This window comes from Geotrypetes seraphini, chromosome 7 (assembly GCF_902459505.1).
Source record: "Geotrypetes seraphini chromosome 7, aGeoSer1.1, whole genome shotgun sequence".
NCBI lineage: Eukaryota > Metazoa > Chordata > Amphibia > Gymnophiona > Dermophiidae > Geotrypetes > Geotrypetes seraphini.
Window position 1 is genome coordinate 94,890,745 of NC_047090.1, and position 13,262 is coordinate 94,904,006.

A 13,262-nucleotide genomic window follows, 5' to 3' on the forward strand; every position below is an offset into this window, starting at 1 on the left:
TTGCTCCATTTACTGTACCACTAATACCAACAGGTAATGGCTCTTTTCATTCCATATTTTTCTGATGGAACAAAAAATTGGAAAATCACTGGACTAAGAGCTCCTTTTACTAAGTTGCATTAGCAATTTTAGCACGCGTGCTAGACACTAACGCCAGTATTGAGTTGGTGTTAGTTCTAGCTGCAAAGCGTGGATTTAGCGCACACGGCAATTCTGCGCGCACTAAAAACGCTATCACAGCTTAGTTAAGGGAGCCCTAAGTATTTAGTCCTCGCTTTGATGTTTGGGCTGAGAACATTTCAGCAGCCCCTCGTATGTCACCATCAAACTAGTAGCACTGTAATAGAAATCAACTTCTTATTTTTTAAAGCAGGGGTGAACAACCACAGTCCTCAAGGGTCATTACCCAGTGGGGTTTTCAAGGTTTCTACAATGAATATGCATGAGATTAATTTTAATGTACTGCTTTCATTGTATGCAAATAGACCTCATGCATATTCATTGTGGAAATCTTGAAAACCTGGCAGGATTGAGGCCCTCAAGGACGTGATTGCCCACCCCTGGTTTAAAGGTACCTTTGGATAAAATTTAGACTTTTTCTCTTATTTGGATTTCAGTGTTTGCTTTTTGATTTGACTTTTAAAAATCAATTTGTGCTCACAAAAAAAGTTTTTGTTTACGAATCAAGACACCGGGTGAGGTGATGCAGTAAAGAACCTTACCTTCAGGATCAAGAAGTTGGGTTATACCCAGCTGTCGTTCTGCAACGCTGAAAGCATGTTCCAGATTGTGCCTAGCATTTGATTTCTTCAGTTTTTCAAAATCTAGTAGATCAGGCCTGAGATACAGATAAGACTTTGAGAATGATATTTTAGGTTTTATTCCCTACAGAACAGCTAGAGTGCAAGCTGGAATCAATACCCATCATTACATTACATTTAATGTTTATGACCCACTTTAGCCTTCCAAGTTCAGCACAGCTTACAACAATAAAAGAGGACAGGTCATCCCTAAGATATTACAACATTCATTTCACAGTAGCAGTTCTTATTAAGCAACAATGAGACTTTAACTGTTTGTGAAACATTTTGCAATTCTAGAGAATGACATGGTGACAAAATTCACCACCGTTCCCGGTCCCCGCGGATAACCGAGGGAAACCATCTTCATGTCATTCTTTAAGGAGAGAGGGAAGAATCAGAGTATAATTGGGCACAACCACTGACCCGCAAGCTTTGCTTTGAAGAATGCTGGTGTAGAAGGACCGAGGTTGAAATAGACACTAGAAAATGACATGGGATTATTTCCCGCAGTTATCCGCGGGGACGGGAACGGTGATGAATTTTGTCACTGTGTCATTCTCTAGGTAAAACGTTTTATATACCATTTCGACGACAGATATGCAAAATGTTTGACAAACTAGTCTTGTAAACCAGTGTTTTTCAACCCTTTTACACCTATGGACCGGCAGAAATATAAAAATTATTCTGTGGACCGGCATCAGTCCGTGGACCGGCGGTTGAAGAACACTGGGCTAAGTCATGGGCCAGACCCCACCCATCTCTACCCGATGTCCACCCCAGACCCCGCCCCCATAATAGTACTAATTGCACCTTGCACGTCCCTTGCCTCATCTGGAAGCCTTCCCTCTGAAGTTGCAACGTCAGAGAGAAGGCTTCCGGTTCAGGCACAGGATGCCTGTAGGAGCCACTGCCCGTGGCTTTGTGCACTGAATCAGTTAGGAAGAGGGAGCTGGCTCGAAGATAACACCGCATTGATCGCACCTTGGACCAGTGGTTGAAGAACACTGTTTTGGGCCTGATGCACGTGCTGGCCCTGTGGACCGGCAGGAAATTTCTGTGGACCGGCACTGGTCCATGGACCGGTGGTTGAAGAACAGTGTTGTAAACTACATCTTTTACCAAATGAAAATTGAGGGTCAAGTAATGTCTAACTAGGCAATCACAATTTCTTGCCAATAGATGAACAAGATAGATCATATAGTTTGGAACCTGACTTTGAAGAATAAGAAAAATCAGCATCTCAGAACACAGGATTTATTTATTTTTGTTTTAATACCACCAGATTCACAAAATCCAATGCTCAAGGCAGTTTATAATAAAATAAACTGCATGTGTCTTTGACGAAATACAGAACAAGTTAACATAGGTTGATATAAACAATGCAAGGGATCACAAATTCATTCTCCAGCCCTACTCCACAAGCTAGTGAAATAAGGAACTGGGGGGGGAGAGGTTTGCCTCTTGATATTCAGCTGGCAGCAGTCATTTTGCTGCTGGAGTCACCAGGGGCAGAAGTGGGGTTTGCTCCTACCCCAATCACCCACTAGAGACTACCAGGAGATCTATTAGGATGTGGAGAAGGGTCCCAAAGGAGGGTAGGGTCTTGTTGAAAGGGGCTCTTTGATGATTCATGAGGTCCAGAAGGGTGTTTGGGTCATGGTAATGGGAGAGGGAGTCTAGAGGAAGGGGGAGAACCATTCAAAGAACTGATTAGTACCCAATAGCCAATATTCCAGTGTCTCTCAAGCTGTGTGCCACGGCACAATGGTGTGCCACAAGAGATTCCAGAATTTTGCTTTATTTAAAAAAATTTCCTTCATAAATATGCACTAGAATAGATGACATATATGTCGCATATGCAAGAGTCTGTCAATGTTATGAGTGTTTGTGGGATCCTTTTATTAAGGTGCTAAATGTTTTTTTGTTGTTGTTGTTGATTTATATACTGGAACAGGTGTTAAGTTACTAACATATTGTAATGTTTTCTATGTATCCATTAATATTCTGTTTTCCTTATATAATCTAGGCATTTTGATACTGAGAACATGACATAAACACAGGGGATAACCTACAACAAAATACCCCAGCAGTATATATATATATATATATCATAGAGAACCAGTGTAAATACTGCTATTACCCAGCCATACACTTCTAAATATAAGCCCAGACAGCTAGAAGGGCTCGGGTCTCAGAAACGGAGCCTACGCGCAGCAGTGACAATCACAAACTGAGGAAAATCATCTTAGTACAATCGCTCCAACTCCAATCATTGACCCACATACAGATTTTTTTAAAGCAATTTTTCAAAAAGCAATTAAAACAGCTAACCCACAACCGGGTTGCAGAAAAGAAGTGCAAGCCAGAAACTAAAAAATAAGCAACCAAACTACTTAGCTTTTATGGCTGACTTGGCTGACTTTGCTGATTTGTCTTTTTAGAAGAGTGCAGTCACTAGTGTAGATTTGCCGACGCGGCCAGCGTTTCGCGGAAATAATTAATCAAAAGCATCCGCTGCGTCAGGGCCACCAGGACGTACAAAAAGTCAAGGCTTCACATTTCACAGTTCTGCAGAGCTTCCAAGCTGTTCAGGTCCAGCAGAGAGATTTTAGGGCAACCCTGGAGTTCTGACAATGCCATCCTGGTGCTGCAAGTCCCATAATGCACCAGGATGGCATTGTCAGAACTCCAGGGTTGCCCTAAAATCTCTCTGCTGGACCTGAACAGCTTGGAAGCTCTGCAGAACTGTGAAATGTGAAGCCTTGACTTTTTGTACGTCCTGGTGGCCCTGACGCAGCGGATGCTTTTGATTAATTATTTCCGCGAAACGCTGGCCGCGTCGGCAAATCTACACTAGTGACTGCACTCTTCTAAAATGACAAATCAGCAAAGTCAGCAAAGTCAGCCATAAAAGCTAAGTAGTTTGGTTGCTTATTTTTTAGTTTCTGGCTTGCACTTCTTTTCTGCAACCCGGTTGTGGGTTAGCTGTTTTAATTGCTTTTTGAAAAATTGCTTTAAAAAAATCTGTATGTGGGTCAATGATTGGAGTTGGAGCGATTGTACTACGCTGATTTTCCTCAGTTTGTGATTGTCACTGCTGCGCGTAGGCTCCGTTTCTGAGACCCGAGCCCTTCTAGCTGTCTGGGCTTATATTTAGAAGTGTATGGCTGGGTAATAGCAGTATTTACACTGGTTCTCTATGATATATAAACACAGGGGAAACATGAGTCGCCATTCCAATCATAGCCAGTCTGGGGTCTAATAGATGCTGGCATTGTAATCTCAAAGTTGGGACTCTAGATCATTTATTATTCTACTGTCCTTTTATTTTAGCCTTTTGGAAATCAATTTGGGGCCAAATAAACTGTTTATTGGAGAATCCTGTGGCTCTATCTTATTGATACATTTCTATTTGGTATGTCAATGAGAACACAGAGCCAAATTTCATCAAAAAATAATCAGCTTTTATTGATTATGACAGGGGTCGCCATACAACATATCACATCTAACTGGAAGAATTGGAGTAGACTCAATTATTGTTTCTGGTGGAACTCGTTATGTCAAGTTTATAAAATGGAAAGAACAATTATAATTATAATACATTTAAAGAGATCTGGGGGCCATTGATAAAATTTTGCAATGACTGAATACCATTTTTCCAATACAAGTCTAAACGCAGATGATGGGTGGGGGGGAGGGAGTTCTGAATTTGGGTAAATTTTGGTTCTTTGGTTAAGATTTCTTCTTTGATATATTTGATTTGATATAATGTGGAAGGGGTGGAGAGAAGAGATCAATTCTTATGTATTAAGGTTAAAGTGATAAGAAATTCAAGTGATGTATACATTTCAATTTGTCAATTAATTATACACTTGTTGTAAGAGATAAAATTAATAAATATTTTTTTTTTTTTTTAAAAGGTGCTAAATGCTAACATGCCCACAGGAATATAATGATGTCTTAGCATTTAGCGCATGCTAAATCGGTTAGCGCACCCCTGTGTGTGTAAGGATACAACAGCCTAGACAAGCATATTTTTTTGATGTGACTGGTCTTATGCAGTAGTTATCCTAACTCGAGCAACAAAGCAATCAAGTCTTTGTTACCATTTGGATCTTCTTATCTTTACGAACTTGGATTTTCAAGAGGTTCAGAGACCCAATGGGGTATAACCAAGTTTTTTTTTAAATCTGCCCCTGAATGACAAGGATGTGACAGGATAAATGAACAAGGAAGAATGAACTAAAGAGGACACCAAAAGACTCTCACAGCATTGCTAGTTTTTTAAAATATGCAAGTATGCAATGGAAGACAATCTAGGAAATTTGTACATCATAAAGAGTAAATATAAATGCGTAAATTCCCAGGGGCAATTTTTAAAAGTAAAGTATGTGCTGGGTTTCAGTGGCGTAGCGAGGGAGGTTGAAACCTGGGGTGGTGGCGCTCGGCATTGCCGCACCGTTTGTTCCACTCTCCCCAGACACTTGAATATTCCCCACTCCTCCCTGCTGCTTGAGCACCCCCTGTCCCCCTCCCCCCACATATCTCTTGAAATGTTTACCGGCACGAGCAGCATCTTCCAGCTGCTGCTTGCGCCAACTTCGGCTCTCTTCTGATGTCACATCCTGGTCCTGCAACCAGGAAGTAATGTCAGAAAGGAGCAGAGGCTGGTGTGAGCAGCAAGTGGAAGATGCTGCTCATTCTGGTAATCATTTAAAGAGATACGGGGGGGGGGGTGCAGAGAGGAGGAGAGGCCCCAATGCCCCTGCAAAGATGGCACCAGGGGAAGTCCATCCCATCCCCTGCCCACCCCTCAGTACACAACTGCTCAGTTATCAAATTACCCCTGTGATTAACAGTTTATGACTGAATATTGCTGCAAGATATTCAAGATTGAAGAATGGTCTGAAATTGGCAGCTAAAATTTAATTCTAAGAACATAAGAATTGCAGCTGCTTGGGCAGACCAACGGTCCATCGTGCCCAGCAGTCCACAGATACGGCGGCCCTTAGGTCAAAGACCAGTGCCCTGACTGAATCTAGCCTTACCTGCCGGGGCCCATCATTTTTTGGCACCCCCCCATCTGTACAAAAAACATGATTTTTAGTAACAAGCCACATGTCACACATGAGTACCTAGTAAAAAGCAGCATCTTACATATGCAGTGAGCAGTACAACATCAATACACCCATTGTAAAACTAAACAAGCCAGACTAGTACAGATCAATCCTACACCATCAATCCTAACAGAAAACCATGTCTTTCGAACACATAGAACACAGAAAACACCTTTGCCTCGTATGGAATATGTCATCACAAACTAACCCCTCCCCCTTTTACAAAGCTGTAGTGTGGATTTTAGCCACAGTGGTAACAGCTCTGACGCTCATAGAATTCTGGGCATCAGAGCTACTACCACCATGGCTGGTGCTAAAAAACGCTCCACAGTTTTGTAAAAGGGGGGATAAAATAGAAATACATAGACAAAAGTTAAATTGAACCAGCAAGAAGCTGCACTCTGCATACAATGCAACACCACAGAAACAGTGACACATGTCTCCTAAAGCAATAAATAAATAGAAAATTTTTTTCTACCTTTGTCTTCTCTGGTTTCTGCTTTCCTCATCTTCTTGTTACTCTCTTCCTTCCATCCACTGTCTGCCATCTCTCTGCCCCTATATGGCATCTTCTCTCCTTCTATGCCCCTTCCAGAAACTGTATGCCTCCCCCTTCCATCTCTCCTTCCCTCAACAAAGAATCTCCAATACAAGCAAATTTTTCACTCCATGCTTACCTTCCTAGGAGTGAAAATCTGGAATGACCTCACTGAAATGACCAAAACAGAACTCAACTACACCACATTCCGGAAAAAGCTGGACTTTGGGAGGTGCAGACAGAGGGGGAGAGACCCTGAGGAAGAGCAGAGAGAGGCAAGATCATAACAGAGGAGGGAGAGAGGGAGACCTGGAACAAAGGTACAAAGGAGAACTGACACTGGATCTGGGGGCACTAAGGACATAGGAAGGAGGCGCTGAGGCTAGGGCGGGATTGGGGACAGGACTGAATATTAATAGATGTCCCATTTTGATGAAAAAAATAAATGGTCACGTTACCCAGTAGGCACGTGCCTCGGGCCCAAGGAGTTCAGGGGGGCCCGATGTGCTCCTACAATGACGTCACATTGTGCCGGGTTAAGAGGCTGCAGGCGGCAATTGTGGTTCTGTGTACTTCTTCCCTGCCTCGGCCAACAATGCTGCTGTTGGTGCTTGCCTGCAATGTGTCCTGTCCGCTTGTGACTCGCCCGCTGGCTCTATTTAATTCCCCCCTCGCAGGGAGTGAGTGGCGGGAGGCAGAATCGGTGGCGGGTCAGCTTGGGAGAAGGCAGGCTTTGGGGAGAGGGAGGGAGGATTCTATGTGGATCCTGCAGCTTTTGCCATGAGACTGGACCCACAACAGCACTAAATAAAGTATATTTAAACATTTCTTCTGCTGCCATCAGACGGCTGCATGGTAAATATAAAAAAAAAAAAAGAGAGAGATCAAGTGTAGGCAGCCTCAATCAGCCTGAGAGGAGAGCTGAGGGGGAGGAGGCAAGAAGTGAAGAGCCAATAGGAATAGGCAGGGCAGGATTAACCAATAGGCCAAGTAGGCACATGCCTAGGGCCCAAAATGGTCGGGGGGCCCGATGAAGAAGGGCATCAACATTGTTTTTTTCCAAACGGCGATGGGCCCCTCCAGCATCGATTAGCAACGCGGGACCCCCCCTTCCCCATCGATGGAAAGTAAGACAAGCAAGCAACGCGGGTAAGAAAGGCAACAGGAACTGTAATTGTGCAAGTGGTGCTGCTTGCCCAAAACTTCCCTCTGACGCAGCTTCCTGTTTCTGCCTGGGCACATGGTGGAGTGGGGCGGGGCAGGGGGCCCAGTGTACTTGTGTGCCTAGGGGCCCTTGACGAATTAATCCTGCCCTGGGAATAGGCTATGAAGAAGTGATAAAGTACTGAACGAAGGAAGGGAATGAGAAAGAGGAGACAAAGGAAGAGAAATATAGGGTTGGAAAGAGGATAAAGAGTATCTGGAGAGAGGGTTGGAGTGAGCAGAGAAAATTGTCTGGTGGGAGAAAGAGAACAGTGAAGAGGAGAAGCAGAGAAGCAAGAAGGGGAAAAGAAGTAAATAAGAAAATGGGTAAATGGGGGTGGGGCAGGGGGGAGGGGCATGGTGGGGAAGAGGGCCCAGTTGGCTTGTGTACCTAGGGGCCCTCGATGAATTAATCCTGTCCTGCTCACTCTGGCCTTAGCTCCCTTCAGATGTCACATCCTAGTCCCACGACCAGGAAGTGATGTCAGAAGGGAGCCAAGGCTGGCGTGAGCAGCAGGTGGAAGATGCTGCTCTAGCCAGCAAACATTTCAAGAAGTATGTGGGGGAACGAAGAGAAGGAGATACGTTTGCGACCCCGGCACCTGGGATGGTCCCCCCCCTCCCTTCTATGCCATTGCAGGCACTGCACCAATTTCTACCAGCACATACATACATAAAATTACTCCTTCCTCAAATCAGTTGCAACTTTGTGTAGGAGCTTTTGAGTAGGCTATTTTATTCAGTAACGATACACAGATGCAAATATTATTTCTATTAAACAAATGCAACATATGCATCAAGGTGCATTCATAGCCTAGGTCAGTGTTTCCTAAGTTGGTTCTGGAGTACCCCTATGCCAGTCAGGGTTCAGGATATCCCCAATAAATATGCATGAGATTGATTTGCATACACTGCCTCCATTATTTTATATGTTTATTGTGGATATCTTGAAAACCTAATTAGCAAGAAGGTACTCCAGAACCAACTTGGGAAACACTGACCTAGATGGTCTCTGTAAAACTGCCCTCCTTCTGATTTATTACCAAGGGAAATGGATTTAAACAAGAACAGTAGCGACCAAGTTCAATACAATATGCATCTTCCTGTGAAATGTTCCCATGGGGATCAATAAGTTCAGAGACTGTTAAACTGTGGAATACATTAGCAACTGGATTTTCTTCTACAGATAATCAATCCATGGCTTAACTAATGCAAAAGAGAGTCTAAAGCCAGAATATATTTGAGAACTTCAAGTAAATTTGGTCAGAATCTGGAGGTTCTGAAGTTAGAAACAGCATTTTGCCTTTTTCAGTGCCAGCCCAAACCTTCTTGTGTGTCTTACCTGTGTTTGTGTAAGAGTGCGTTGAATGCCAGGCCATCTTTCCAGCTGGATGTGAAATTGGTAACATTAACATGTGGGTAACTGTAGAAAAAGATGAAAGTTCAGTTAACCTTTTTCAGAGAGTACTATTATTATCAGATTGGATTTTGTACATAGGAGACCATAGTAACATAGTAGATGACGGCAGATAAAGACCTAAATGGTCCATCCAGTTTGCCCAACCTGATTCAATTAAAAAAAATTTTTTTCTTCTTAGATATTTCTGGGCAAGAATAACCTGGTACTGTGCTTTTGCTCCCACTGCTGAAGTCTCCGTCACAGCTCATTCCAGCCCACCCACACCCTCCCAGCCATTGAAGCCCTCCCCAGCCTATCCTCAACCAAAAGGCCATATATAGATACATACCGTGCAAGCCTTTCTGTTTGTGGGCACTTCCATTTAGGAACCCTAATGCCATGTGATAAGAGTCTATTCTCTAATGGCATTTGGGTACCCAGATAGATGTGCAATTATCCACATAAGTATGTGTTGCTTGGCATTTGATATACTACCCTATCTTGGAGATGTTTATAATAATAATAATAATAACAGTTTATATACCGCAATACCGTTAAGGTCTATGCGGTTTACTATATATTAAGCGAGGTACAAATTGATTGAATTTAAGAGGGGGGAAGAGGAGAGTTAATAGGACCGGAAATGCGTTGTTGAGGAGAAAGAGATTAATAGGACAGAGGAATCACTATGGAGGAGAAAGAAGATGAGTGGATCAGTTGTCTAGATACTTTAGGAACAGTTGAGTTTTCAGACGTTTTCTGAATTCCTCATAAGTAGTGGGCGAAAACAGTTGATCTAGGTCTTTACCCCACAATGCTGCTTGATGTGAAAGAAGGTGTTCATGGTGTTTTTTAAGTTTACAACCTCTACTGGGGGGAAACGAAGTAGGAATGAGAGCTTCTCTTGTGTTGTTGGCAGAGAAGGAGAAAAGGTCAATTATGTATTTAGGGTCAAGTCCGTTTAGCACTTTAAAGCAGAAGCAGGCAAATTTAAACTTTATGCGTGCTTCCATCGGTAGCCAATGTAACTGCCGGTATTAGGGTGATACATGATCGAATTTATTTAGTCCGAAGATTAATCTGACCGCTGCATTTTGCATTAGTTGTACACGTCACATATTTTTTTGGGAAATAGCTAAGTAGGCGATATTACAGTAGTCAAGTTGACTTAGTACGAAGGATTGGACCAGGGTTCTGAATGCCGACGTATCGAAATAAGCCTTAATGGATCTGAGTTTCCAGAGAGTGAAGAAACCCTTTCTGATTAAGGAGTCCACCTGGTCTTTCATGGTTAAGCATTGATCTAGAGTTACGCCTAGTATCTTTATGGTGGGCTGGATGGGGTGATTAAGTTCATTGATGCATAGAGGTGTTTTGGTGTCAAACGGATGTGGTGAAGCAATGAAGAATTTTGTTTTTTCTGAATTAAGTTTGAGCTTTAAGTTTATCATCCATTGCTCCATCATGTTTATGGCTTCTGAAGCCTTGGGAATAGTTTCCATAGATAGAGTCAGCAAATGGGATTATAATCGTGAAGTCATCTGCATAACTGAATAGTTTTATCCCCAGCTGAGTTAATTGCAAGCAATTTTTTTTCTATCAGGCACTCTAGGTATTTTCCCTATATGTCCTTGTGAGCTTGCAATCTACCTACGATATCTGAGGCAATGGAGGGTTAAGTGACGCCCAGGGACACAAGGAGCAGCACTGGGATCAGACCCACAACCTCAGGGTGCTGAGGCAGCAGCTCTAACCACTAAGCCACTCCTCAACTCCAGTGCTAGTACTATGTGCATTAGTATGCCCAAAGGCACATAAATATGAAGTCCGGTTATAGAAGTGCTCATATGATAATCCTAAATTGCACAGGAGTCCACTGATCACATACGTATGATCAGGCTGGCTGGGTAACCCATCAATATGAATATAAGTGGTAGACCTCTGTACACCACTGCTCCTACCCATAACCAGATATATTAGGGAAAGGGATTAGGACTTGTATACTGCCTTTTTGTAGTTATACAACCACACTCAAAGTGGTTTATGTATATGTGCTTCAAGAATTTTCCCTATCTGCTCGAGTGAGCTCATAAGCTATCTAATGTACCTGGGGCAGTGGAGGATTAAGTGACTTGCCCAGGGTCACAGGGAGCAGTGTGGATTTGAACCCACAACCTCAGGGTGCTGAGGCTGTAGCTCTAACCACTATGCCACACTCTCCTCAAATATATTACTACAACTTAGTTTTGGATCATTGTGTGAAAAGAGACTATCATGTAAATCGCTTAATTACTATGAGCCCAATAATCAGCTGGCAGTGGAGAAGAAGAATACAGCAGAAGATTACTAAGGAGGGGAAAAGATTCAGAAGATGGATATGACTAAGATATGGAGTGGGGTGGGGTGGGACAGAATGGAATGGAATGAGTAAAACAGAGCAGAAGATGACTGGGCTTGGTGATTAAATGGGATTGAATGGTAGTGTGGGGGAGCAGAACACTGAATTATGGGTAGGTAAGATGAAGTGGGAATTTTGAAGGGATAGGAGTAATGAATACTTGGCAAATATGAATAGGAGCAAATTGATGGGTTGGGAGAAAGGGAGGGGAAAGGTAATGGAACTTGATATACTATCTTTTTGTGGTTATAATCAAAGTGGTTTACATATTATATACAGGTACTTGTTTTGTACCTGGGTCAATGAAAGGTTAAGTGACTTGCCCAAAGCCACAAGCAGCTGCAGTGGGGATTAAACCCAGTTCAATATATTTTTTGCCAGAGAGTTGAGCACCCTGATGCAGCTCAAAGTGAAACGCTGGCTGGCCATCATTGGAAGAAGGCATCTAAGGATCTAAAATAGAACCAGAGACGGCGGGACAGCAAGAAGCACGTAGCTGCTGCAGTAAAGATAAGTGACTAACATCACATAACTCTGCTTAGTTGACTAACTAATCTAATAACAATAAGACTGTTCAATAATTGGAAGGCAAGGAGGTTTTTTGAAGCCAGTGAGGTTGTTACCCTATCTAGTCCTCAAGCAAGACAAGTTCTGACTTGGGACGGAGATCTGAGAACATAAGAACATAAGAATTGCTGTTGCGCTCACACGGCGGCCCTCTGGTCAAAGACCAGTGCCCTAACTGAGATTAGCTGTACCTGCGTATATTCCGGTTCAGCAGGAACTTGTCTAACTTTGTCTTGAATCCATGGAGGGTATTTTCCCCTATAACAGCTTCCGGAAGAGCGTTCCAGCTTTCCACCACTCTCTGAGTGAAAAAGAACTTCCTTACATTTGTACGGAATCTATCCCCTTTTAACTTTAGAGAGTGTCTCATTCTCCCTACCTTGGAGAGGGTGAACAACCTGTCCTTATCTACTAAGTCTATCCCCTTCAGTACCTTGAGGCTTTTTTCCTCTTTGCTGTAATGTATGTTCATAGAAACATAGAAGCATAGAACATAGAAACATAGAAAGTGACGGCAGAAAATAGCCAAGGTCCATCAAGTCTGCCCACTATATTGACCCACCCCCCTAGCTACCCTTTGAGAGATTGCACTCTGATGACCCATCCCCTCTTAGAGATCCGACATGAGCATCCCATCTGTTCTTAAAATCTGGCACGTTGCTGGCCTCGATCACCTGTACCGGAAGCTCGAGGCCAGCAGCGTGCCAGATTTTAAGAACAGATGGGATGCTCATGTCAGATCTCTAAGAGGGGATGGGTCATCAGAGTGCGATCTCTCAAAAAGTAGCTAGGGGGGTGGGTCAATAGAGTGGGCAGACTTGATGGGCCTTGGCCCTTTTCTGCCGTCACTTTCTATGTTTCTATGTTCTATGTTTCTATGTTTCATAGTCGAAAAGTATTTCTAATAAGAATTTAAAAGAATTGGAAGGCTGTATTAGGAGTGATTGAAACCCATTCCACCTGCTTCTGCTTAGTAATTAAACCCAGTTCCCCAGGTTCTCAGGCCGCTACACTAACCACTATGAATAAGAGAAAAGAGCACGGAAATAAGAGAGCTATGAGAAGAGGGCAAGAAAAGGGGATGATGAGGAGAAAGACTGAGACATATTGTGAATGACCTGGAAGACTGGAGAGAGGAAGATAGGCACACACGATGTTTCAGAAATCAACAACAAAAGAACCCAGATTATGTATTGTGGAACAGGAGTCAAAACCAATCAGTAAGAATGTCTTTTTT

General features: G+C 43.0%; 1 protein-coding gene across 2 annotated transcripts in view; it reads right to left on the reverse strand.

Moving 5' to 3' along the window:
• SPTB (spectrin beta, erythrocytic) overlaps positions 1-13,262 on the reverse strand; it is a 345,456-nt gene that overhangs the window by 248,499 nt on the left and 83,695 nt on the right. For both annotated transcript variants that reach the window (XM_033951147.1, XM_033951148.1), the window contains exons 6-7: positions 9,004-9,084; positions 723-838 (exon numbers count right to left, since the gene is read on the reverse strand). In XM_033951147.1, the coding sequence (XP_033807038.1) occupies positions 723-838; positions 9,004-9,084 (197 nt within the window). The remainder of the gene's footprint in view (positions 1-722; positions 839-9,003; positions 9,085-13,262) is intronic.